The 27,722-nt window shown below is 51.7% G+C and overlaps 2 protein-coding genes across 2 annotated transcripts in view; one reads left to right on the forward strand and one right to left on the reverse strand.

Moving 5' to 3' along the window:
* Window positions 1-4,358, forward strand: part of VPS8 (VPS8 subunit of CORVET complex) — a 64,701-nt gene extending 60,343 nt beyond the window's left edge. The window contains exons 44-45 of the mRNA XM_058031134.1: window positions 3,248-3,328; window positions 3,966-4,358. Of these exons, the coding sequence (XP_057887117.1) occupies window positions 3,248-3,328; window positions 3,966-4,106 (222 nt within the window). The 3' untranslated portion in view covers window positions 4,107-4,358. The remainder of the gene's footprint in view (window positions 1-3,247; window positions 3,329-3,965) is intronic.
* Window positions 4,359-5,510: 1,152 nt separating this feature from the next.
* On the reverse strand, window positions 5,511-25,918 carry C10H3orf70 (chromosome 10 C3orf70 homolog). The gene is made up of 2 exons (XM_058031083.1): window positions 25,607-25,918; window positions 5,511-8,590 (listed from the first exon to the last, which is right to left on the reverse strand). Exons 1-2 carry the CDS (start codon window positions 25,779-25,781, stop codon window positions 8,037-8,039), a joined length of 729 nt encoding a protein of 242 aa, XP_057887066.1. The 5' UTR covers window positions 25,782-25,918; the 3' UTR covers window positions 5,511-8,036.
* Window positions 25,919-27,722: the final 1,804 nt, after the last annotated feature.

The raw sequence follows: 27,722 nt of genomic DNA on the forward strand, positions 1-27,722 counted from the left end.
CTCACGTGGCTGCAGCTGTGACACAGAGAGCACAGACAGACCTGTGCTCTCCCAGGCCCTGAGTGGGAGGTTTGCTCCTCAAGCTCAGCTGGAAACAACAGACATCTGCCTTTCCCCTGGTGCTGCCAGGGCTGTGTGACAGCCTGCCTGTGCTGGGGAGGCTGCTCTGCCCTGGGCACCTGGGGCTGCTGGCTGCCAGGCACTGGCCCTGTGTGCCAGCACAGGTGGGTTCTGGAGGCTCTGGGACTGTCCCAGGGACACTCCAGCCTGTTCCCTGTGCAGCTGTGGGCTGGAGTCTGCCTGTCCCAGTGTCCCTGGGCAGGGGCTCTGCAGAGCTCAGCAGCAGAACCCTGCTGTTCTCAGAGGGCTGTCCTGAGGTTTCCCTGAAGCTCCTGAACAGCTCTGTAATGTCACTGTCATTGCAGTGACTTTGGGTCACAGCCTGCCTTGCTCTCTCTTTGGTTGGTCATTCTGGGTTCCTGGGAGTACCCTAAAAGCAGCAGGGCCTTACCTGACAGAAGAGAGGCAGATTTACTGAGTTTAACATTAATTGGCTGGGTTTTCATTAGAGCCCTGAATTTGGGTACCTGTTTATAAGGCTGATGAGCCATGATGAAGCAGGGGAGGAAGGCCAAGGGTGGGCCTGGTGTCCATTGCCTGTGGGCTCAGCTCTGTAAATGCAATGTGGGAGGGTTGCCTTTGTTCCTCAGAATCCCAAAACCCTCCCCAGGACTTCTGGCTGCATCTCTCTGTGTTAGGGAGCAGCTCCTGGGGCAGTGGGTGCTCTGAAGCTCTGACTGATTCAGCAATACCTTGTGTGGAAGGAATGGCTGAGGGGCAGCTCTGGGATGGGTCTCTTGGTGTGACTATGGACAGTGCCTCTGCTCAAACTGTTGGAATCTGCTTTGCTTAAGCACTGGCTGATGATGGAATTTGTAGCTGTTAAATTAAAGATAATTGCAAGCTTGGGAGGGCTGTGTGGTGACTACCAGAGGGGGTGGAATACGTGCAAGAGAAACATGCAACAGAGATTAGCATTAGGGGTGGGATCTGGGAGAGCTGGGAAATGAAAAAAGCCTTTTCCCTTCCTCCTGGCCGAGATCCTCAGGAGATGAATTGCTTCTCTGGGGTTCTGTATCTTGTCTGAGGCTTTCCCAGGGGGTGTGGGGATCTGGCTGGAAATGGGTTGGAGGTGCTGAGGGGTCCATCTCAGGTGGCCAGCCCTGGAGACAGAGGCTGTGCTGTGGGGTGAGCCCAGCACCTTCCACTGACACCCGAGTGCTGCTGCTGGACCCCGGGAGCCTCCGTGGCTCCTGAAGGGAAACTGCCTTTAGTGACACGGTTAGAAAGGAAAAGGCCTGACAGCACTTGTTTCCATGACAACAGAAAGAATTGCCTGCAATATTTCAGCTCATCAGCCTGGGAACAGCCTGATTGATAGTTACGTACGTGTGGTAGGGAGAGAGCAGGAGAGGACTGAGGCCAATTATATTGCACTTTGCTTGTCCTTGAATGCTTGTGGCCACAGCAACTGTGGAGGGCAGTTTTTCCTTGCTTTTTGTGTTTTCCAAGTGAGGATGGCCTGTGTGTCCCTGGGAAGCACCGGTACAACCTGCTGGCTGTGAGTCCCTGACCTCCCTGTCCCAGGCTCAAAGCCTTTGCCAGGTGTGCAGGGAATGGGGACATCTGGCTCCCTGACTGGCAAATAGTTATTTACACCACAGAGAATGTCCTGGAGGAGAAGGAGAGAGCTTGGCAAATGTTTCCAGCATAAGCACTTGGGACACTCCTCTCTTCCCAGACTAATGATCAGAGGCAAGACATGTGTGGGTTTGGGATGGTCTCAGAACTGTCCAGGCTTCAGGAAACCCACGGGGGGCTCAGTGCATCTCCCATTGCCAAAGGGCTTAAAATCAGTGCAGCTTCAGTTGGTACCCACTGGCAGGATTGTAGCATTTTTTGTTAGAGCATTTTTTGTTAGTAGCCCCTGGAAGATGTATTTTGGAGAAGATATTTGAATGTTCCCTTAAAAATAGATCCCCAGAGACAACAGATGCCAGCCTGCTGCTCATGAGGGAGGCTGTTCTCCTGGCTCCTCTTGGGGTTTCTTGATGATGCTTTTGCTTTGCAATATGAGCAGAAACATTCAAAATAGAAACATTGTGGTGTGATAAATGGAACAAACCTACAAGAATCTGATGCTTTGTCATCTCTCCCTGGGACACGTAAATGGTGCCATTTACAGCAGTTTGAGTGTGTGCCACCCTCTCTGCCTTAGTGCTCTTGGTGCAGCTCTGGGCCCCCTCTTTGCCCTCACCTGCAGCTGCCCCACGCTGCTGGGGGACACTTGGCCTTGTACCCCACAGCTGGGCAGGGCCATGGGATGTGGCTGCCACTGCCCTGTGACTCACTTGTCCCTCATTTCCCAGCTTTCAGTCTGTAACACCCCACCAGAGGACAAGAGATGGGACCTCATTATACCATTGTAGGATGCCAGAAGTTGTTAGCAGTCATTGGCAGTCTCGGGGCAGCAGGCACACACAGCCCGTGGGGCAGCAGGCACACACAGCCCGTGGGGCAGCAGGCACACACAGCCCGTGTCCCTGCGGTGTGGGGCAGCAGGCACACACAGCCCGTGTCCCTCCATTGTGGGGCAGCAGGCACACACAGCCCGTGTCCCTGCGGTGTGGGGCAGCAGGCACACCCAGCCCGTGTCCCTCCATTGTGGGGCAGCAGGCACACACAGCCCGTGTCCCTGCGGTGTGGGGCAGCAGGCACACCCAGCCCGTGCCCCTCCGGCGTTCCTGTGCGCAGTGTCGGGCTGGGCGGGGCCGGGACACAGGAAAGGCCTGGGGGAAGCTGCTCCTGCCGCCTGGGAAGGAGCCTGGAGAGGCTGCTTAGCCCCAGAGACCCATTGCTTCTCTTCCCAGCTGGCTGTGAGTTTTCCCAGGTTTTTCTTCCTTCCTCAGAGGTATCCCTGTACTGTCAGTTTATGCCATCAGGGACAGAGCCCAGAAATAACTCACTGTGGATGCAGGGGTGTAACTGTCCTTTGGACAAGAACAGAACTAATTTTTTCCCCCCAGCCTGGGGTACACATAGTGGCTTCATGCCAAGGCAAAGATGGCTAAAAGACCTCTCAAACAGGTTGTGGACTGACTGCTCCTGGCCCAGGAATTAATTTCTTTGGGTAGGAACTTGACAGCCTGCTCTGTGTGGTTTCTGTAACTTTCTTAGTCTTTTTCAGATGAGTTCAGAGTCTGTGTTGGATCCTCAGCAAATCCAAGCTTTTGACCAGCTCTGCCGGCTCAACCGAGGCACCTCCCGAGTACGTACTCCTGTTTTCCTTCTGCTGTCAGACTGTGATGGGCATTTTTCATGTGGCCAAGCCACACACTAGCACTGGCAAGCAAGGGCTCTGGCTTTTCTCTGGGCTTTGGTCTCGTGCTGGCACTTGGCTGTGGCACACTGCAAGGCAGCCATGCTGGTGAAGCCACTGGCAGGGAAGCTGTGGGAATGGCTCTGGCTTTGTGGCTGGGCCTGACACGTGTCCCTGGGGCGATCCTTTGTGCATTTGTAACTAAGCTTCCCTCTAGACACTGTAGCTCCTGCAGTGGCTGGGAACACTCCTTCCTCCTATGCCCCTGCTGTCCCAAGGAGAGCACAGCTCCCTCTGTCTCTGGCATTTTCCTTGTGTCTCCTGCCTGTTTTGGCTGTGGATCTTGGCACTTTCAGTTCTTTCTGGGTTTGTTTTTCAATTATGTGACTTCAAAGCAGCCTAAAGACCCCTGGATAGTTGTTCAGTTGAGGACTGGTGACCTGCATGGAGCTCTGCAGGGTCCCTCCATGCCCTTGGCTTTACCTGGGTTAAGGTTTCCCTCGCTGCAGCAGGGCCACAGTGACACCCTGGGCTCTGTGTCCCTGCAGGAGTGTTCCTGGGGTGACAAGGGGTGTTTTCCTTGCAGCTGGCTCTCCTGACGGAGCTGGCACGTGGTGACAAGCACGGGCTGCTCAGCGTTTCCCACGGGGACCCGGCCACCAGCAGCGTCTTCCAGAACGAGAACTTCCAGCTGCACCTGACGCCCCCTCCGCTGGCTGAGGAGTAGCTCCTGCCCTGGCTGCTCCCAGGACCTGGGGCTGGGGAGCCTTCCCCCCACAGCACGGGATCTCCCCCCACACCACCTGCCCCGACCCCGCTGTGCTCACCCTCACCCTCACCGGGCACTGGTGGGTCCCAGCTGGGTGATGCCTCAGCTCTGCTTTGGCAGTGGTGGGGCAGCTGGGCTCGAAGCTGGAACTCTGGGACAAATCCCAGCATGCTGGGGCACAGGGAGGGCTGCCTGTGCTGACCCAGGGGCTTGTGGACTTTTCCAAGCAACCAGATCAGCTCTGCCCTGCTGGAGGAGCCTGTCCTGTGCCCAGAGGCCCTGTGTCCCTGTGCTGTGCTGGTTCTGTGGCTGGGGGCCACACCTGAGTTCTGTGTTCTGCTATAAGTAGCTGTTCTGGCAAGGCCTGGCCCTGCTGTCTCATAGCAACAGCCAAGGGGTCTGAGGGCACAGAATGGGCAGATCTGGAGAAGGTTGAAGAATGCAGGAAATGACACCTGTGTGAGCAAACTGACCTGCACATGCTGTGTTCTACCAACCCATTAAAGAGGCCCTTGGTTGAACTTCCTGTGACTTCTGCACTTCTGTGAGTGGGCTGCTGGTAAGAAAAAGATATATCTTGTGGGTAAAGCTCAAACCTCCCCTCTCACCTCATACCTGTGTTGGGGGTGGGAGGAGTGTGTGTGTAAAAGAGGTGCCTCATGCCCTTGGGGGCTGCAAGGAGTAGAGGGTGGATGTGATGGGTACTGATGGTCACAGAACTTTTAGCACTTTGCTCTCAGCAGTGTAGCCCATGTTGAAGGGGTTTCTGTGTTGTCACACACACTCCTCTTCCCCCTGCTCACTTTAGCATCAACACTTGGGTGTTTTGGGGTGCCCTTGGGGTCCCAGCTGCTCCAAAAGCACAGCACCACGTGGGTGTTGCTCTCCCTGCACACAGAACTCCTGTGGCTGATCTGTGCAGAGCTCATAGGGAATGGCAGGATTATGGAGCAGCACAGCTGCCTCCAAGGAACACTGAAGCACCACGTGTTGTGCAGAGCTCACCTGGGTAGGAGCAGTGCCAGTGCCCTGAGGTGCCTTGTGTGCTCACCTCCTGCCCATGAGCAGAACTTCCATGGGATGTGTCCAGCCTGCAGCCACACCTGGGCACAGGTAAGTCAGGGAGCTGAATTTGGTCATACATCAGATGAGTCAGAACTGGGCCATGAGCTGCCCACCAGCCCCAGCACTTACCAGGGCCTGGTGTGCTCCCCCTGGTTATTCCCTTCGTCTGCCTGGCTCGGGGCTGTGTCAGGGGCTGCCATCTGAAGCTGTGAGCAGCCCTTCCCTTGCTGGAAGTCCCGCAGTGCTTCTCTCTAGCATGGAAAGCACACAGGCAGTTAGGACAAGCAGAAGGCCAGTTGTTCAGTATTTTATTCAAGAGGAAATATACACACACCTCTCCCTGGCAGGGGGAGCAGCCAGCCCAGGGCATGTTTGTGCAAAGGAAGGAGCCGGGTGTGTGATGGAGCAGGAGATCCCCGCGGCTGGGCCCTGCCCGAGCGCTCTCCAGCAGCCCCGGCACTCCCCAGAGCGCCGCTGACATTTCCAGGAACAACAGAAGGAAGAGGCAGCTTATTGTGCTTAAGACATCTGAACAAATCCTGGGTAGGAGACACTCACAGCTTGTGGGTATTGCTAATTACTTACAGTTAAGAAAGAATGGATCCTGACGGGGACAGGACCCTGTGGAGTCTCTGCCACCAGCACCCCCCGAGGTCACCGCGCTCCCAGCCTGTGCCTGGGCAGGGCTGCAGCTCCTGCTTGCCTGCAAACAAGGTGAGCTGTGCTGGGCAGGGGTGTCCTGCTCACGTTCCCTGCCCTTGGTGCCCCAGGGAGAACTGGTGAGGAGCTCCCTGCCCTTGGGAAAGGCCATGCTGCGCCAGCCCACCCTTCCTGCCTGGGAAGGACAAGCCATTCCCACGGGAGGAAGAGCTTTCCGCTTTCTGGGGGGAAAGCTCAGAGGCCAGGAATGAGAGTGAGCTCGTTCAGCTCTCCACTCAGGTTACAATTGAAAGGTTAAATATGAATAAATGCTGTAGGTTTATATATAATGTTTCCTTCTACTTATGGAACGTGTCTGAATGGTCCAAAGACACCAAAAATGTTGTTAGAAACTGTAGTTAGCCAAGAAAGACAACCCCACCCTTAAAAACAAAATAAATCCTATTTAGTTTTACTACAGCCTTTGTTAAATGCCCTCAGAAAAACAGAGTATTTTCAGGTGCCTTGTGAGAATGTATCTGTTCATGCAATGGCCCAAGTTCCTCATTTCACAAGCATTGCACATTTTTATGTAAGTCATCAAAACTATAAAACCTATTATTTTTGTCTGAAAGTCTTAGTCTAAAAAGTACAGCATTACTTTATATCCACCCATGGAAACTCCTAGACGCGCATGTGCACAGACACACACTGTTGCCTAAATGTCTTCTAAAGATACTGATTACAAAGTGTATAAAATTGGGAATACATTGTCAGGATACAGTGAGAGATGAGCCACCCTCTACCACAGACTATAATCTAGGATCAGTCACTAACTGTACACGTTTTTACAGCCTTGGATTCACCAGGGACTTCTGAAACGCAAACAGCAACTACACAAAGAACGGCAGTACCGCTGCAGGAACACAGGAGTTACTGGCTCCAGCTCCATGGAGCTGGCTGGAATCTGAGTGACATTTCTGTTTCCTTCAAGCAGGGCTGAAACTCAACCTCCTGTGAGACAGCTCCACTACCAGCTGGGTGAGGGACCCCTGCTCTGAACCTGCTCCTGGACTGGGAGTGATGAGCAGGAGCCAAAGCCTCCTCTCTCCACTAGGATGACCTTAGGCTCTATTTTAACAAGCTCACATGCCACTGAGACCGTGGGCCACCTCCCAGGGGCATCTCCACACTGTCCCCAAGCTCTGCCGACACAGTGGTGTGGCTGGTAAAATTCTTTTTGTTTAAACTTTGTTATTCTTCAGGCAAATGCAGGCCCTGAGGCCGTTTGGTCCTGAGTGTCCGGCACCAAAGAGCCCAGGAGGAGGCAGAGGAAGAGCCAGGGGCGGCTGTTCGGAGGTAGTCGCTTCCTTCGCCTGTCCTGGTACTCCCCAGTCCAGTGTGGTATTGGTTAGATGGCCATGCCCCACCTCTGCCTGCTCCCCCTCCTGCCCACCTGCAAAAGCCAGACCCCCTTCCTAAGATCCAGGCAGAGAAAAGGGACCACGTGGATTCCGGCAACTCATCCCCCTCCAGAGCAAGACCTGCCTTCTCAGGAGATGTCAGAGCCTGGCCTACCTCAGCAGCTGCTCGGTGCATAGCCTGGAGAAAAGTTGGAGGCACTTTGTGCATTCTCTAGCTTGCCATTCCAACCTGCTGGAAGCTTGGTGCCCACAGCCTTGGAGAAGGTCGCACCAGCACTGGGGAAGGGGCTGGACAAGGCGCCAGGACAGACAGAGACGGGAGGAGCCTCGTGAAGCTGTTTGAGAAAGACTAAGGGCACCTCGGTTTGCTGCTCCAGGTGTGCACCCCCCACGCTCTGAGGGACCCCTGCCAACAACCTGACAGGTGGAAACATCTCAAGTGGCACGTCCTCGTGTGAGAAGTTGTGTGTGGGGTAACCCAGACCAACAAAAGGGCCTATTTCTGCTAGAAAAGTCTTAAGATTTGTCACTACCTTACGTGCAGATGTGGGAGAGCTGATCAGGCTGAGAACGTGTTAAAATTGCTCAGGCTGCTGCTAGTTCACCATGTGTAAGTCCTGTGACCGCGCTCCCATGACAGGAATCTGAAATATCAAGTGCACTGGAAAAAAGGGATTGTCAGAAAAAACAGAAAATAGAAATACTACAAAAGCAACATTACTGAGAAGGAAGTGGACTGAGCCGATGCCGACTTGTGTGGTCACACAGTGGTTTCTATAGTCTCAATCACTTCCATCTCGCACTGCGAGGGCGACAGGAGCGGGCATTCGTCCGGCTCCCAGCTGCTATCCGGGCTGTAATCTTCCTCTGAGCTCAGCTCGGCCACCCCCTCCGTGTCCTCGTCACACGACTCCATGTAGTGAACCCCCACGGCGTTGATGCCGGAGTCCTCAGAGCTGGACGGGGACGAGCAGTGCTCTGGTTTTGGTGTATTGCTCTCCTTTGCGATTAAGGCGTTGCGGACGGAGCCCTCGTCGGGCTTTGCCCTGTGCGGGGCGGGCGGCTGGCGCTGCACGTAGCACATCTTGCCGTTGATGCACTTGACGCGGTAGTTGTCGATGAAGAGGTCGGCGATGGTGCAGAACTGCGGCGCCTCGGGCGGCAGCGGCGGCTGGAAGGCGGGAGCGAACTTGAGGAAGTGCTCGGTGAGGGACACCGAGATCTGGATGGTGTTGGGGGACTCCCGGGGCCGGACGGGGATCTCGGTGCTGGGGAGCTGCTCCACGGGGGTCATGGGCTGGTAGACGTATTTACCTGTGGGGACACACAGGAGCGGCGGTTAAAGGTCTTTGAGTTGGAACAGAAGCGATGACGTTGACACCCTTGGACACCACCAGCAGTTCCCTGCTGGCAGCAGCTGCTGCTTCTCTCGTGGCCTCTCCAGGTAGGGATCCTCTGACACCTAATGCTGCAGGTAATCACAACCTCCTGTACCCCAGTGCTGCTCCCCTCCCTGACCCTGCCTCAAGGTCTGCTGTAGGACATGACTAACTCTGGAGAATTAACTCCAGGGCACAACTCCATAGCCATGAAGTGGGAAAGATGCCAAGTCTGCCCACCCTGCCTTCTAGAAGAAAGAAAACAGACAAGATTCTCAGAGGCTTTTTTCCCCCCACTGAACATAACATGTAAGTTCTACCTTACATCTTTGCTACAATGATCAAAATTTTATTATATTACTATTATTCCAGTGAGTCTCCTTGTCCGTGACTCCACATTCTTTGTTTTTGGGGACTAAATCGTGTTTTTCCATATTATAAACCAGAAGCTCATACATAACTACAATTAGAATTTTAAGGCAGAGAATAAGGGAATTTCAAAGCTTTTGGCATCTTGATTATCTGGTTAAGTAGTAAGAAAATAGGATTATGTTGGTTATATTGAGCAGAACAAAGTGTGAACTGAACATCTTCACTAACAGAAATAAATAAGAGAGCAGAAAATTGGGACTATGTCAGGAAAAACTGAGAAACCCGAGGCTATGCCTAAGACTGTAAAATGCTGCATTTTATTTGCATGAAGCTTCTGAAAGATTCATGTCTCCCCAGGGGCTCATCCACTGGGAAAGCACAAATTTCCAGAAGCCTTGTGAGTAGTGGGGCTGTCGGTAGAGTTTTGCTGCACGAGCCACAGATCCTGCTTTGCAAATGCACCAAAGCAGCAAATGCACCAAAGCACGGGGGGGCTGTGTGGGTGCCTGGAGCTCTCCAGGTGAGGGGTGGAAGGCTCCTGCAGTAAGGAAGGCAGAGTGCTGGTGTGTTTCCAGCTCACAGGTAGAGGCAGCCTTTCCCCCTGAGTTACCCATTCCTTTGGAACATGGCAGAATGGCTGGCCTTGGGAAAGACCTTAAAGACCACGGAGTTCCCATCCCCGTGCCGTGGGCAGGGACACCTCGTGCTAGGCCAGGTTGCTGTAAGCCGCCGGGCAGGGCTCGCTCTCCCTGCGAAGCCTCTCGGCAGCAGAATCCCCCTGGGGCCGGGAACCCCCCCAGCCCCGGAGGAGCGCTGCCGGCCCTCCGGGCCCACGCACAGCCTGTGCTCTGCCAGCTCCGGGATGTCACCGGGAGCCTCGGGAAGGCCCTTCCCGCCCCGCAGTGCCGCTGCAAGGGAAACGGGTCATGTGAGAATCGGCTGGGATTTCCAATCCCTGTAAGCCAAGGACAGGGAGTGCAGCAGAAAGGCCATGGAACCGAAGGAAGGGCTCTGGAGCGTGGGAGAGGCTCCAGGCACGGTGAGGGAAAAGCCCACCCGTGTGCCATGGGAGGAGAGAGCAGGCAGAGCTGGCAGCAGAGGGAAGGAAGTGTGTGAACAGCTTTGACCTGCTCCCCTCGAATACCTTATCCAGTGTTTTCTCCCCACGATCTGTGCAATGGTAACTGCTGACAGGGCCACGGGGAAAGCTCAGTGACAAGAAATGAAGCTTTTCCCCTGTCCTGCTTATGGCTGGATGACAGAAAACACAAAGCCATCCTCTCCAATTGCCATCTCTGTACCATGGTGTAACTCCTAAACCTGCTGTGACTCCGAGGAATGAGTGTTGGCATCCAGCAGCTGCATGCTCCAGCCACAGGCAGAGCACAGTTCCCACTCCTCAGCACATATCCTTGGTTCTGGCGTCTCTGGGCAATGGAGTCCCCTCAGAGGTTTCTCAGATCTTGTGGACAGAACTTCCCTGGGAAGCTCCTCACCCTCACAGCCACAGCAGCAGCCCACGGCTTCCTGCCATCTGCTGCTTCCCAGAAATCCTTCTGTGAAATTAGTGAACATTAAATATGCACTGCCTTGCAAAGCCCCACAGCTGATGATTACTGTGCTGCAGGCTGGGATAGTGTCTGATAAATTCAGCTCATGGAAACTGAAGTGCAGCCTGCCCTTGCCTGAAACAACAATGCTCTATTTATCCATAGATTTGTAGGGCTTCTGTGTGGGCTCCTTTGACAGCCAATGATAAAGTACAACTAGATACTGGTGAAAAACATTTCTTCAACTCAATTCTGTGCTGCCTCTATTTGAAGAGTCCAAGGAAGGGTCCAGTGAAGATTTTACCAGGATGAAGAAAAAAGGTCTCTGTACAACAGGACTGTTTTTCCACTTAAAACAGTCACCACGTGCTGGCAGAAGGCTGAGGATGTTGGGAATAGAAAGTAATGTATTCAAGCCAAGGAAGCTTACAGCATGGGCATGGAATGGTAAAGCAAAGACTCCTCAGTTTGACTTTTTTGGTGTTTGTTTTTCCCCTTTTGGGAAAAGAAGAAGAGAGGTGGCCAGGTCAGCCAAGGACTTGTTGGGAGCTCAGCTGGTTGTTTCTCTACTGCAGCCACACACAGCAGCTCCCTGCATGTCTCAGGACTGCCCTGCTGGCACTAATTCCAGAGCAGGAGCAAAGAGCACAGGATTTCAGAGCCTGTCTGTGCAGCCTCACGGGGGCTGAAACGTTCCTCACGTTCCAAGGACAGGCTCTGCCAGGGTAAAGCAGGAACCAGCCAACACACAGCAAAGAGAATTTTCTACCTTAACTGATTTCTACATTTCTTTAGAATTCTGGTACAAGTTTGTCAAGTCTTAGCTGGTTTTAGAGGCAATTTTAAACAGATTACACTTGTTTCAAAACATGAGCGGGTGCTCAGAACTGGGACTGTCAGACGGGATCATGGACAATGCTGAGCTTACAGCCTCAGCATTGTTACCAGCCCTCACCCTACAAAATGCATGGAAACTCATCAGCCAGGATGCAGCCTATGAAAAATAAATGCAGAAATTAGAAATAAGATTGCCCCCCACCCCTGCAGCTTACAAGATTGCCAGGCTTTTTCACTAGAAATGCTCCTAGAAGCACAAGTCCCCAGGTTCTCTTACAATCCATCTCAATCTGATCAAATACCCATGGAAATCAACAGCAATATTTTTGCTGACTCTGAACAGCTGGCAACAGTCTGTGATAAAACAGTACTTTGAGCACCTATTCTGCTTCATCCCATCTAATACACTAGCTCACAACTTATTGCCTGTTTTTTCCAAGTCAGCTGAAGAACTCTTTGACTGCACTGTGCTGATGAACACTCCTGTAAATGACAGTGTTCTGCACAAATTCAGATGTCACACAAGACACCACATCCGAAATTGTTTCCTGGGTCATTTCCCCACCAGTGCCTATATGGAAGGCGGTGAAGGAAAAATACTGCACGTGTCAAAAACATGTCTAAAAATCAAACTCCAGAGCCTGTGAAAAGCAATTTGCTGCATTTGCAGAAGTTTGGGAAGTTCTTGTGCACTTTAAGAGCCGCTGTGAAGAGGTGTCACAGTTCTGGCTCTGCACTTCCACCACTGTGGCAAAAGGGCTCAGGGGAAACAAGAGCCTGCTCCTCTCCTGGGAACAGTGTGAAATCAGGCTCTGCCAGAATGACTGCCATGGGAAGTCTTGGATGTCCATGACAGCCACTAGCTGACAGGTGAGATGATGAAACCAGAGACCCCAGAAATAGGTCTATAGGCTACACTTAACCATTTCTCCCCTGAGCCTTATCCCCCACCAACACTGCTCCTCTGTCTGACCCCTCAAAGTGACAACAGCTTGTGCACAACAAGAAAGGGACAATTGTTTCTCCATTTCTTCAGCTGGCCCTTGTGCCAGCACACAAACCAAATCCTCAGGGACCTGGCACATGCTACAGCCAACACTCAACTGCAGAACAACTATTCAACTATGTCCAAGGAAGTGAGTGCTGGGCAGTGCTCATCTCCCTGTTGCTCTGTGCACAGAAATAAGATTTCTATTGCCAAATCGGATGGATGCTGTTCCCAAAGCCTTGGCTCACTCCATGCCTCCAGTGAGACTGCCAGCAGGCTAAGGCAGGATCCAGCACAGCAGGGAGCTCTATCATCACCTGCACATCTCCAGCAAACTCAGGCAACTTAGAAAATTTTTTATGTTTGTGGCACTAACAAGTAGAACCATGTAGCTGATGGACTGGAAGCTGTATTATAGAGCCTCCTGCATCCATAACCCCAAATCAAGCTTTGAGAAACAAGCCACAAGGTCATTTCTCTCTGATTTTTTGCTAATTGGGCAATCTTCATCCATTTTCACCAAACAGACACAAAATAGCAGCAATTTCTGTGGCAAATATGAAATAACTTAAACATGAAATAAGCAGAGGTGTGGCTGGAAATTTTTCTTTTCCACTTCCCTCCATCCCAGCATTCTGGTTTACCTCTAACTCTCAGTAATGTGCTTGACATATTGAAAAAAAAAAAGTCCAGTGTTTAGGAGGGAGGTTTCCTAGAACAAATTCTCAAATTTTACTCTCTCAAAAGAAGGACTTAGTCCTAATAATTAACACCATGAATTGCACTCCACTTCAGAAAATGGTAAGAGAGAGCTGGGGATTTTACAAGTCTAAGTCAGCAATACATACCATGGGTATTTGTTCACATGCAAGGCATTTAGACATCTATTAACTGAAAGATAAAAGCTTTTTTTCATATGTATTCTTCCCCCTGCAGCTGCTGGAACAAATATTTCTACAGCCTCCCATCTGCCAGCTGATCTATCTCCAAAAATCAGCAAGGTTAACAAAGACCTGCTACTTGGCAGCTATTGAGCAGGACCTGGCTCAGGTCAGGAGCTGCTCCTGTGCGGGCTGAGCACTTGTGGAAGTGCCAGGCAGAGTGGGCTGGAGGTGAGCTGGCTCTGATCCCAGGGGAATCTCCGTGCCTTTGGCTGAGGTGGATGCTCCAGAGGGGCTGGAGCTGTGACCCCAGGCACAGTCCATGGCCCCCAGTGAGGGTGTGGAGGGATGTGTCCTGTTCACCAGCAGGGAGCTGCTCCCCAGATACTGGTGACTTGGTGCTGCCTGAACATCCACCTGTGCAACAGCACCAGTAATCCTCCTTGTGAAGTCCAATGGGATTCTCACTCCAGCTGTGCCAGACTTTGCTATTGCCTCTTGCAACTCTGCCAAAAATTCAGCTCACACAGGAGGGGAATTGGTCCCACTATGAAGAACATAAAACCTCTAATTAAATACCACACAGCTCTGAAGGACTGAAGGCAAAGGAAGCATTCATAATGCATGTGTGACAGGAGACAGCGCTGCCTTGGAGGGGATCTGCATTATTCCAAGGAGAGCTCCCTGCACAGCTGTTCTGGGTGTGGAAACCTTGGAGCTGAGCTGCTCGAGCACTGGCTTTGCTCACACAGGAGACAGAGAACAACTAAGTGCTCTTCCAGCAGCATTTGTTCCACATCTCCTGGGTGGGGCAGGAGAGCCAAGTCTGGCTCTGGGGAAGCAGCAGGTGGATGTGCAGCTCTCTGCCAGGTGCTGACAGCTCTGAGCAGGAGTGGTGCCCTGCTGCCAGTGCTGGCACAGTGGCCCCAGGATAGTACAGAGGTTGTCACATCCAGCTGGGCTTCCAGGGCCCCAGGGCAGTGGATGGCACAGGTGTGCCAGCCCAGCCAGAGGGCATGGAAAGGAACCAGGCAGGATTCACGTCTGGCACAGCAGAACCTTGGGGCAAGGGAGGGTTTCCTCCTTCACAGCCTAAGGCAAAGCTCCCTGCACATCCTGGACAGGTTTATGGAAGGCACTCAGCATCCTCAGCCTGCTGGAGATGCCCACCACACCTGTTTGTTGCTAAGTGCCCAGCAGAGTGGAATTCCATTGGGAAGTGGGATGTTGGGCTGAGTACCCACCTGGGGTCATGGCCCTCCAGCCCTGCCAGCTGAACAGTGCTGCTCTGTTCAGTGCTGAATGACTGCCCCGGCTCTCCTCCTCCTCTCTCCAGTTACATGCACAGCTTGGAACCACAAACCCTTGCAAACAAAGCTTGCCCTAACTATAAAAACTTGTCAAGGACTATCACAACTCCAAACCACACTTAGAGCACAGTTCTAACTTTTCCAGAGGGGTGAGAACAAATGGAAGGAGAAACCCAGAGCATAGTTACAGATGGCACATGTGAAAAACTGCAGTGCTCTCCCAGTCTGCACTTCTTTGTGATGTATGGAATAGACATCATGTCATATCCAGCCAATCCTCATGGACTGCATGGTGAACAAAAGATGTGGAATGAGCCACCAGAGGAAATGGAAAACATTTCAGGACACTGAGGCACTGCCAGATTGACAGGCTCAAGTCAAGCTGAACTGGGCCACTGGTGGTTATAATAAGGCATAACTGAAATTACTGTCCACCTTGAAGAAGCCTTGTAGATAAAGATATGCAGCACCTCAGTGCAAGTGATATTTCTGCCTTGCACTCTGTCCAAACAACTCTGAAAAAGCACTCGGATTGCTCAAACAAATTTCTAGTGTGGGGAATGCAAACAGAACATTCTGCATACCTGCAGGAATTCTGGCAGAAATAGAAGTCCCAGTAAGGGATCAGAGAAGAGACTCCAAGGGCACAAATCAACTCAGCAAAACAACAGAAAAAGCAGCCACACACCAGGACCTGAGCAGGCTGGAAATGCAGCAGGAAGGGCTGGCAGGTTCTGCCCTAACAGAAATGTATCACTGCAAACAACTCCTTCTCACAGGAGCACCTCCATCTGAGCACTAATGAATCCATCCCATTCCAGACCCTATCCAAGCACAGGGAAGAAGCAGTCCAGAGATGTTTTGGCAGTGGCTGCCTAGGAGCAATTCCATACAGCTGCCAGCTCTCTCCTGTGGAGGTGTTCCCTCCCTGCTGCACAGCCAGACAGCTGTGCCAGCCCCTGACTCAACGCTTTTCACAGGAAACCAGCAGACACGGGGAGAAAATCAGGAAGTTTTTCCTCATCAAATTTGTATTTTAATGCCCTTTTGTCTTGATCTGTTTTAAATACAAAAAGGATCATGACAGTACATGCTGTGAGCTGTCTAAGCCTTTGAGGAGTTTCTGTGCACATCAGCTTAAGAGCAGGTAACGCTTAAATGCAAACAGACCCTGGAGCTTCCTCCATCATCCCTGCTCTTTACTCTCATTGCTTACATGGATTTACTGGACTTAAAGAAAAAGCAACCCTGAAGGCTGGAGAGATGCAGCCATAAAGCCTCTTAAAGGGGCCGTATTTGCTCACTAACCATTGTAAGGGAGCAGAGTAGCAGCACCCAATGAGGCAGTGGGCAGCAGCACACACCACATGTGTGTTCTGGAGGAGCTCTTTCCTTTCAGTAGCTCGAGAATGTCACCCATAGCACAGGTGCTGCTAAGCCCAGCTCCATGCTGGCTTCCAGAAACACAGAAGTACTGGCATGGAAAGTGTGGCACAGCCCTGGTTACCTCTGCCAGCACAGCAGCTGGGCAACACTACCCAAGTTCTGAATCCAAGGATTTTCATCTTCCAACATCCCCTCCAAACCCACCCCCAAAGGCCAGAACAGCCACTTCTTACACATTCCCCTGAGAAATTTATCCCCCAAGTTACACTCGATATTTTTAAAATTCAGTAGAGAAAATAGCAAAAAATGGCTTAGTGCTAAATATTTATTCTACAACCCCATCCCTGAGCACCATCTGCTCAAGCTTCAGCAGCCCATGGTTTCCATGCAGCCAGTCAGTGTACTGACAGGGAAACAAAGCAACAGAAGCACAGCTCCATGTCCAACTACCCAGAAGACCATGGCATTGCCTGGAAATCAAAGGGATGGAAACACAAGATCCAGTTGTCTTCAGGTGTGTGCTATGTGCTGCAGGGGGGCACCATGAGCCTCTGCTATCATGGAATGCTTTCTTGGGAATTTTTAAATAAGCAAAACAGCTCACCAGGTCCTTGAAGGAAAGGTCCTCTCTAAAGACCTGCACTCTGCACCCAGAGGGGACAGCTAGGGCAGGAGGCTGGGATTCACATCTCTGTGGCCACAGTGTTTTCCTGCTGGCTGATAGGAGAAACAATGGCCCATGGGAGGTGCTGTACCTGTGCTGATCCCTGGCTGTGGCCAGAGCCCAGGATCTGCTGACACATCATCTGTGCAGTTGCTGTGTGGGAGCAGGAGCCTTCAGGCTGGACAGCACCACGTTCTTTCTTCAGCTCCAGTGCTGGGAGCAGGGTCCCTATTCCCAACACACTCTGCTAACCCAGTGCTGTTCCTGGTGCCTCATGCACCTCTCCATTCACACACCATTCAAACCAAGCTATTTCTGTCACAAGCCTCTGGAGAACCCATTTCTGGGGATTTTAAAGGACTGCTCTCCCTGCTAGTGCACAAACACATCACCACCTGGAGCTGAGGAGTGCAAGTATGGGCACCAGTGCTCCCTTGGAGGAGTGTGGGATCCAGCAATGCTCTGCATCAACACACAGAAGCCCAAGTACCACCACTGGAGGTGGAGCAGGTGGATATCACATTGAGCCACTGTGTCACACAGTGCCACTGCAGGCAAGTGACTTGGAGCACCTGGACAGCACAGCTGGGAGCACAAACAGCTCTCTGCTGTGAGCCAGTGCTGGCAGAGGTGACAGCATCGCCCCTGGCTTCATATCCAGACAGGCAAGATCCCACAGGACCAGCTGCAGAATGGCTCCTGTGCCAGCAGATCAAGGTCTAGTGGCACAGGGAGGAAAAACAAGGCAAAAGGTGAGTGTCTCCTTCCACCTGCCCCACCTACATCTGGGCCAACGCTGCTGGGCTGCAGGAAGGCTGCAAGAGCTGGTCTGTCCACCCTGGCACACCTAATGCTGCCCCAACCTTTCACCAGTGAGTGAGTGAGCGAGTGAGCAAACCCCTGGAGTGGGGTCAGGCTCGGGAAAGCTCTGAAATCCAACCAGGCAGCTACACAGCGAGGAGCAGCCAAGCACCCTGCCTGCAACAGTTACAGGTGAGCACCAGCATCATGTGTGTGGCAGGGAGAGGGACAGACAGAGCCTGGCACACAGAGCCTGGCACAGCAGGGAGTCATTTCAGGGCTGGGTGCAAGCACACAGCCAAACAAGCAGCTTCCAGAGCAGACGTGTGGGCTCTCGAGCTCCGCAGCCACCAGTGAGAACAAGAATACAAATGCGTGCCTCTTGCTGAAATTGTTTTACAACGTAGGTTACATATAAATTCCAACTGTTACATGGCCTAAATTAAAGCGTGGCTATGTTAAAAACAAGACCCAGTTGCCAAGCAATCAGTTTTCACTTTCCCAGTAGGTTTTTGACTTCCCTCTATGTGAATATACTCAGCTATTGGCAAAAACATCTCCAAATGGCACAAACTGCACTTCTTGAGTTCTGTGATCAGTCACTACATAAAAATTGATTAGTGGAAGAATCAAAGCCATTATGAAAACATACTCTGTATCTTGTGGGCAGATAAATTCATAGAGGTGCTGGAAGAAAAACCACAACACATTAAACCAGGGTCACTTTATATGCAGAGAGAGAGATGCTCTACCTGGAATCCAATCTACTGTCAACCAGCTTTTGCATTAGTATAAGCTTGTGCCATCCATCAGCAGCTAAGCCCACACTGTCACAGCTCTCGGGACTTTGGGAACATCTTACACTGTTTGTGAGTAAAGTATTTTGTTTTTTATCCTTTACAGAAACACAAATTTCTAGTAGAGCCTTACCAGTGTGCAGAAATAAGTTCCCAAGGCTGGCAGTGAGTCATGAAGTGTACAGCAGCACTGTTAAATCGAGAGCCATTACATAAGGACACCCCAAGATGCCCCTGCTCTACAAGGCTGGCTATGCTGCTGCAGCCACACGAGCAGTGACAAAATGTGTTCCTGATGAGCACACAGGTGCTGCCAGGAAATTGGAGGTCCTGTGCCAAGCACCTGAGAGGCACCTTCAGTGCTTCCAGCAGACCTGAGCAGTGTGAGCTCTGCAGCCCTGCAGGATGGAAGTCACAGCCAGAACAATCTTGTGACTCAATCTCGTGGGACAATGCAAGGCTATGACCACAGGCTGCCAGTTCAGACCCGTGAAACACCCATCAGGAGCCACCAGGGGAAGGATGTGACAGCAGGCATTTTGCATCGGGCACTGGCATTAAGCAGGCTCACAGAGCAGGCTGGCAAACATTCCCTCACCTGCAGAGTCCAGGAAGGAAGCCACAGGCTCGCCACAGGCACAGTGCTCCATGCAGATTTTATCTTTAGCCTGTTCCTCTGCAGTGACAAAAGTGCCAGCAGCTCTCACCAGCAGGAGCACAGGCCCAGCCCTCAGCATGCAGGGTTCAGGACACCCTGCATTCACAGACAACCCCACCAGCTGAAGAGAGACAAGATTAATGAACTTTTTCTTCAGAAGAACTTGCTTCTGAACCAGCCTTGTCCTTTCAGGTTCCTCAAAATCAGCACTTAACCCTTCAGGCAGCCACAGAGGAAGGGTGTCAGTTATCTGCCACTCTCAGAGGCTCTTACCAGCAGATCACTGAGTTTGGGGCAAGCAGATAAAATTCTTTGTGAATTATGCCTCTCAGGTGGACAGATTACAGCCTCATAGTCATGCATGACAAAGAGATTTTGGCTGGCAGGAAGTGTTTTGGTACACAGGTCCCTTTTTCTTCGACTTCTGGAGAAAGAAGTACAGTGATTTCTGTTCAATCCCTCATGAGCTGTACAAGAATTAGTTCTATGAGACACACTAAGAAAGTAGCCTGAATTCAGAGATTTTTCAGTGGTGTAATTCTGTTAAGTGACCTTTGTTAATAATAACAGAACATGCATGTCTCTAAACATTATAGTAAGGATTCAGAATGAATGGCAGCAGGTTCTTCCAGAGGCGCTGACATTCCCACAGGGCACAAGGAATCAACACATGTGAGTTCTCAATGGTACATTCATACTGTGATTTCCAGATTATAACTAAAACCTGAGGACCAAAATCCCATCCAGGTCTGGAATGGTGCACCCATAAAAACTGGCAGTATTTTCCCTTAGAGTAACACTTCAGAATATCAGAATATATTAAGCTGACATTCTTTCCTTGGTTGTGTACAGCTTAGTGAAACGAAGCTGGAATATCATAGCTCTTCAAAATACAGGTGAAGAGAAGATCTTGCACAGCCACAGGCAACAAATCCTCATTAAAAGTCTTTTCCCACTACAAGCTGCAACATCCACCTTTCTGCAGCTCCTGCCTGGCACTCAGCATAATGCCTTGTTCTGTGCACAAACATTCTGTCCATACATGGACTTACCAGGATGAATGTTCAAATCCTTTTCACAGCAGAAGTAAATTAAAAAATGTCTATTTGTCCCAGGATTTGTGTCATTCTCCCTCTAGACCAAGCTGTGTTTTCTGGGAATTCCCAGCCCTACTGCTCCTAGCCCCACTACTCCATTCCACTTTCAACAAGAGTTTTCCATGAAGAAAAATGTAGGAGCTCCTCCAAATACTCAGAATTTTAGACACAAGCATGTTACAACTTCCTTTCCCTGTTTATCCAACAAATCAGTAATCAGGATGTAGTTTTGCCCTGTGGAACAGAACTGCTGGAAATTCAAGTTGTCCTCCCCATTCCAGGCTGGCTGCTTCCAGTGCACATCACCCTCTGCAGACAGAGACACGCAGAGCACTGCTGCCCTTCTGCTCCCTCCTGGATGTGGAAATGAGTTTTACAGCCACCAAAAGCCAACCTGAGGAAAACCCACTGGAGTAAGAGCAAGGCTTTTGGAGAAGTACAGTGCATGCTGTGCTGCAGAGCACCCCAGGGCTGTGGCTGCTCCTCTAACACTCAGGGATTGACAGACACTGGCTGCAGGCAGGCACAGCTCCTCTTTAGACCCCCAAGCCCTATCAGGATGCCCCTGAATTCCTCCCCAGACCATCTCAGCTCACTCACCAGCTCTGTCACAGCAAAGCAGGGCTCCCTCACTGAGTCCTTCTTCACAATTCCCACGGGCAGACTGGGGTCTGGGTAATTACGTGGGCTTGGGAGATTGTCAGAGCCCCTGCTGATGGCTTCTGTCACTGGAGGGGGCAAAGACACCTTGGAAATGCTGCTGGTGTGCACAGAGATCCTGAAATGCTGCACACACCACTGTGTGGCAGGGGGAAATGCCTGCACCTGGGCCAGGTGTGTACCTGCCCGAGAGCAGGCAGGAGCTGCCATGGACACACACCACATCTCCCTGGAAGAGGTTTAATCAAGGATGGCCCTGACAGGGAACTTTCACCAGCTTTGTGCAACAGACAACAAATGCCTCCATTTAAAAATGCTGTAAAAGAAAGGCACCAGTGATTCAAGCAGAGGAGAATGTGAGGAGCAGTATCAGCTCAGAGCACACCCAGGTGCAGTGACTGTGCTGCTGATTTGGCTCGTTCCCTGCCTGCAGCTGTGGGCAATGGATAAGGGACAGTCCCCTCCCCTGGCCATTGCCACAGCTGGGACTGCTGAGACCCCAATCACAGGAACTGTGCCTTTGCTGGGTGCCCTCAGACACTGAGAGGAAGCAATGCAGCTCTGAGAGCCAAGAGAAACCCTGGGCTGCCTGTTCGGATGAACAACAAAATATAAATGTACTCTAGTTCTACATTCCCAGAATATTGCTAGCCTGACCAAATTTAGAGAAGCCCTTCTCCCCAAACCAGCAAACACATGCCCTTTGTGGCATGCCACCCATCACACAAACCCATTTTCTCCTCTTAGCTGAAAACTGACATTTCCTTGGATCTCTTGCCAGGCCTGCCTGACCTCATGCAGAATGTGCCAGGTCTGGCTGCAAACTCCAGCCAAGCAGTGCCATAATTTGTGATGCACACCAGGGAGTGGGAAACTAATCCAAGGCACACCTGCAAGTGCCATCCACCACCCAGCAAACTGCAAGGGAGGGGGAGCAGGTGCATTTTTAAAAACCTTTCCTGCCCCCACGATCTTGTTCCTTGCCTGAGCCTAGCAATATGTTCCTTCCTGGTCCCCCAATGGAGATTTCACACTTTCCCCATGCTTGGTTTGTTTTCTTGTAAAGGTTCCAAACAGCTGAACCTGTAAAAGTGGTGGTACTGAAATTTATTTGCTGCATTTACTTTTCAATACAAGACATGCAAGAGGCTTTAAGGAGCTAAAAGCTTGCTCTTTTGATGCCTAATCAGGGGGGGAAAAAGCATAGAAAGGCTAATACAAGGTGGCACAATTACTGTCTATTGATGCAACTGCTGTGGAACCACGATTCATCATGTATTATTGATAATTGCAGCATAATGTACCGAGGGGTTTGCAGGGTGGTTAACAGAATGCAAGATATTCAGATTACAAATGAATCCAGTTGCAAGAGAATGCTCTTAATTGTTTCAAGCATGGTGCCTTCTCTCACAGTTAATTCTTAGGAAGTAACATTAGCAAAAGTCAAAGTGCTGCTGTCAGGTCAGGACAGATGCAGCCCCGAGGATCTGATCCTTTCTGACATAAGCAGGTACCACCTCAGAGCCAGCAGCCTCACAGCCAGCATCAGAGCAAATCACAGCTGCAGTGGAAATCCCGAGGTGAGGAAAGGGAGGCAGGCACCTTGCTGCAGACCTGCCTCTGGCATGTTTTCTCTGGCTCTGGAAAAAGTAGATCAGAGTAATTTAAGGCTCTCAGCTTGCATCTAATAAACAAAACCTCCCAAGGCTGTCAGAGGGGAGGAAGGTGAACAGGGGGCTGCCACCCTGGCAAAGGGAATGCATGCAGGACACAGAGCAAGCAGGAGAAATGTGTAGTGGGTCAAACAGGGGCTGAAGTAAAAAACACCTCCTGGGCTAACACCTTCTTCCCTGCTGGGAAAAGGACTCCAAGGCTTCAGCCCTCATTCTGCTTCCACATGGAGACTGGAGTCGGCACAGCCTCCTGGCAGCACCCAGGGGAGGGGTGTTGAGGACAGTTCAGCAGCAGGGAGGTGTCCCTGCACTCTGGGAAGAGTCCAGCAGCTTCCCCTCCCAGCCCCCCCAGGCACACCCATCCTGCACCTTTTTCATGCCCCTCTTATGGAGGCTGTACCTGGGTTCAGAGCTCCCCACGCATGGGAGCGCATTACAGAAACCCCACACTGGGAAATCTGCTCCTCACCAAGCCCAGAACAGACTGAAAAGGACCCAAAATGAACTCCAGGCTTAGATACACGAGTCATACAAGCACCCAGGGCAGCTGAGGCTCTTGGAGCTGTTGGGATACACCAGTCAGTCTCTGATCTCCCTGGCAGCTATTATTGCCATTTTACAGACAGAGAAACATGGGAGGCAAAGAGAGCGCCTCCAGTACCGCTCCCTTCCGAGCATGCCAACCACAAGGGCTTTGGGGATTCAGGCTGGGCCCTTTCTCAATTATTCCTTCCAGAGCCAAGTGGCTCTGCAACGCTAAATTGCTCCTGTCACTGAAGTAAGCAGATGTGATCCTGAATACACATGAGGAGACAACCTACTCATCATGGCATGGTGAGTTTTTGTAATTTCTCAGTGTAAGTGCACTTTAACTGAGTTGACATTCTCGAGGACCTTGGCCACTGATGGAAAATAATACTTCAATGGCCCTTTTAATTGATGTAGAGTTTCCTGTTCCCCAATACAGCTCTTAAGAGTCACAGAAAAGCACTTTCAAGAACCCTCTGAGGACTCCCAAGTCAGTATTACAGCACTGCATTTATGCAAGGTAACTCCCAATACTGTTTAATTACATCTCTGACCTCTATACAATTTCCCATTATAGACCTCATTCTTACCCCTTTTAAGTCCAACTCAACTCATTCCACAGGAACAGGATACAAAGAGATCCTTAGCTCTGAAATTTGCATTAGGAAATGAGGGGCAAGAAGGGAGCATGCTTCACCACGGCTTTCAGAAGATTAAACAAGGCAGTGAAGTGTGTGACTTCCTTTAAAATCCTCCATTTAAAATCCTGGCTTCTTGAAGCAAAAGTATCTCAACTTTTCCTTAGCCATAAAGGAGGAATTGAGAAGGAAGTCTGTACTTCTTGCAAATACTATAACTATTTTTAAATCTTATAATTGCCAGGCAGAAGCAAAGGGTTGGATGGGATCTCAAGTGGTCTTTCCAAGAGGGAAGCAAGCTTCATGTAATGCCTAAGAGACACCAGTCTAAGTCTTCCCTGAAGGACCAGGACTCTTCACCTTCTCAAGTAGTCTGTTCCCCTGCTGCATTTCTCTTGCTAGTTTTGATATTTTCCCATAAGAACCTGAACTCTCCTGGTCACAGGTAACAGATACCTGGTTATCTGCCACCTCTGTGCAGAGGAGGACTCGAACAAGCTGCTCTGCAAGGCCACCTCACACTTTGCAAAGCTCATCGGCCCTTCCTTCCTCCCTCCCTCAATCTTTTACAGCCCAAACAACCCTTTCTTTTGCACCCCCTTGTAAAGTGCATTTTTCTAAGCTGATCTCTGTGATCTCCTCCCCAGTTCTCCTACAGCTCTATAATAGAGTGCAATGCTCAAAGCTCAGCCCATCAGCCTGGTTTCCTCATCACTGAGCTGAAGAGACTAATTAAATTGCACACTTGCCATGCTCCTGGTAATGCATCCCAAGGCGAAGGCTGGGGTTCTGGGTTTGGCTTTTCTGCCACACAGCCCTCCTGCTGCTGAGGCAAAGCAGTTTGTGATCCATCCTAATCCCCAGATTCCTCTCTGAAATTGCTTCTTCAGATGTTCCAGTTCCATGTTTGACTTCCCCATCCCAAATGATTTTGGGTAACATCTCCAGTTTAAAAGCACCACTTTGAGCTCTGATCCAGAGTGCTCATAAGCTTTTATATCTTGATGGTGGCCACAAATAACTGAGGCCAGGGAAATGTTGGGAAGAATCTAGGTCGGAACCTTTGTGTTACTGATGAAACACCCATGTCCCCGTCCCTGTGCAACAGGTGACTGTGGCACCTTCTCACACAGCCAGTTGTGCCACACAGTACTCAGGGCACAGACAGAAGAAAACCTTTTGTCCTGAACTGCTTTCAAATTATTCCCAAATCAAAGCAAAATTCATGAAATGCGTATTTAATTGATACAGAAGTTTGCATCCAAACAAAAGCTAGCTTTTGGGGCACTTTCCCTGTGAAACAAAATTTGCAAAAAGTCTGTGTGAAGGGGAATCCGTGAAGGTGACTAAATTGCAAGGAGAGATGGCAATGGCAATGGATTTAAAGGAGAATGGGATATCAGGAGTCCAGGGACACTCAGGAGCACCACGTAACCCTCACATAAGGGTCCAGTGTTAACCTTGACCATCCAAGCTTTAAGATCTCCAGAACACAACACGACCCCAAGTACATTTCTCCATCACCATTTCCTGACCTCGCATCAACACGCTGATGGGAAAGCCTGCTGTTCAAGGCTCTACGTGATTAATTATTCATCAAACTATGTTTGGACATCCACAGTTCAATCTCAGCCTCCATGATTAGATACATCAGGATCTTGAATACTGATATTAAAGTCGTTGGGCGCCTTTTCACCAGAGTTGGCTCAATACTGGATTTTGAAGCTATCTGCTATATATAGACTAAAGCAGTTACCTCTCTGCTCAAAGGGGTTTAGGCTTGTAAAAAGCACCGAGAATGAAGTGGCTGGTGCGGAGGACAGCGGTGCCACAGCCCACCAGCCGGCTCAGGGGGAGAGGGGCACCGGGACTCCAGGCCCCCAGAGAACTCTCCGGACATCGCCGCTGCCGCTCCTACGGAAGCAGCACCCGAGGTCAGGGTCCCACTGGGGCCGCCTGGGCACGGACAGCTCCGGGAGCGGGCTGCTCCTGGCCGCGGGACGGGACGGACAGAACGGGACGGGCGGTGAAGCAGTGCGCGGGGACCGACAGGGCACTCGGGACGGCCGGGATCGCGCACCCCCCGCCCGCTCCCTCGCCCCCTCACTCACAGTGGCACCATCCCAGGTGGCAGCACCAGTGCAGGCGGAAGCAGCGGCCGTGGCTGTGGGTGGCGCAGAGCGAGAGCCCGTCGCAGGGCTGGAAGTCGGGTCTGCCCGCGCAGCTGCGGGCGAGCGCCTGAGCCTCGTCCAGCTTCTCGCTCTTCGCCGCCGCCGCCCCGCTCATGGCGCCGCCGCTCCGCCCGCAGCCCCCGCGCCGCAGCGGCCAGAGGAGGAGGAGAAGGAGGAGGAGGAGGTTGAGGACGAGGAGGAGGAGAAGGAGGAGGAGAAGGCGCCGAGCCGCAGCGGGGACCGCCCGCCCGCCCAGCGCCGCGGGGGCAGCGCCGCGGGCAGGGCCCGGCCGCCCGCCTCGCCCCGCCCTGCCCCGCCCCGGTCCCGCAGCACCGCCCGCGGTACCCCGATGGCTGCAGCGCCCGGTGGCGCTGTCCCCCATCGCCATACCTTACGATGGCTCTGTCCCTCGATGACCATGCCCTGCCGTGACCGTGGCCCCTCATAGCTGTGTCCACGATGGTCGTGCCCTCGATGGCGATGTGCCCTGGCGGCTGTGTCCCGCGATGGCCGTACCCCTCATGGCTGTCCCCTCATGGCTGTGTCCCGCGATGGCCATAGCCCTCGATGGCTGTCCCTTCATAGCTGTGCCCCTCATGGCTCTCCCCTCATAGCTGTGTCCCTTCATAGCTGTGCCCCTCATGGCTCTCCCCTCATAGCTGTGTCCCTCATGGCTGTGCCACTCATGGCCGTACCCCTCATGGCTGTGTCCCTCATATCTGTGCCCCTCATGGCCGTACCCCTCGATGGCTGTGCCCCTCATGGCTGTGTTCCTCATGGCTGTGCCCCTCGTGGCCGTATCCCGCGATGGCCGTACCCCTCATGGCTGTGTCCCCTCGCTGGGTGGGAGGGTGCCCCGCGGGCTGCCCTGCGCACGGGCTGAGCCCGGGCCGGTGCCCGAGGGCGCTGCCGGCAGCTGAGGGCCGCTGTGACATCTCCCTGCTTTCCCGAGGCGCTCGCAGCGGCCGGAGCGCACGGGCGGGAGCGGCCGCCAGCCCCGGGAGAGTGAGCCCGGCTCCCGGCAGGGCTGCGGGCCGGCTGCCAGGCTGCCCCGAGCACTGCCCCGGCCATGTGGAGCTCCTGTCCAGACACCAGAGGATTGATAAATGGGATCCGGGCTCTCTGGCACTGCGCAGCAGCCTCCGGGGAGTGTGGGCAGCAGGCAAGCAGCCCCGATTACAAGCAGTGATCTGGGGACAGCTCTTTGCTAGTCTGTGAGACAGGTGCACACAGATCACCCCTGCAGTGCCAGAGCCAACGGAGCAGGACACTGAGCTGCTTGCACACGTGGCCTGCAGCACAGACAGGTTTTAGTTGGTTTTTTTTCATCATGCTACTTAATCTAATTCAGAAACACATTTTTTTTTCTAAGTGATTTAAAAAAAAACCACTTTGATAAACTTTGTCTTTCATTTTGCAAAATAATCAGTAGATATTGTTTTTGTTAATAAACATATGAAAGTGTACTGTTATTTCCCAACAATTATATCTTTAGGCCAAAATTTAAGTTTGGATTTATCTAGAGCCCTGACTACATTATTTGTTTCCTAAGTGTGGTGGTGGACTTGTTTTCCTGCTATGTCTGTAAGAAATTGCAGTTTTATTGCTGCTCTGCTCAGCACTGGGAGTTGAAGTCAGCTTTCTGTTAGAACAGAAACCAAACGGTCATTTCCATAGTCCCTTATCTTTGTACAATACCCAATAGATCTGTGTCAGAAACAGTCAAAACATACTTATTTTTCTGTGTTCTCTAGAATTTTCTCAGACAGTTCATATGGGGTCTGTTCTTGGACAGATCCCAGAGGTGTCCCCATCCTGTACACTGTCCTGAAGGTGTGCTGAGAGAACCATTTGCTTCTTGCCAATAGCAAGGGCTTAAGAACAGCCAAGTTGCTGTTGTCTGGCTGTGATCAGCTCCACACTTTATGTGTCAGACCAAGGGATATGGGTCATAACTGCAGAGCACAGAGTTTCACTGAGGCTCTGAACCACCTCTGACTGTGATCTCTGGTCTCTGCAGTGCTGCTCATCCCAGTGCTGCCCTTCCTGCTCATCC

This window comes from Melospiza georgiana, chromosome 10, assembly GCF_028018845.1.
Source record: "Melospiza georgiana isolate bMelGeo1 chromosome 10, bMelGeo1.pri, whole genome shotgun sequence".
In the NCBI taxonomy this organism is placed as follows: domain Eukaryota; kingdom Metazoa; phylum Chordata; class Aves; order Passeriformes; family Passerellidae; genus Melospiza; species Melospiza georgiana.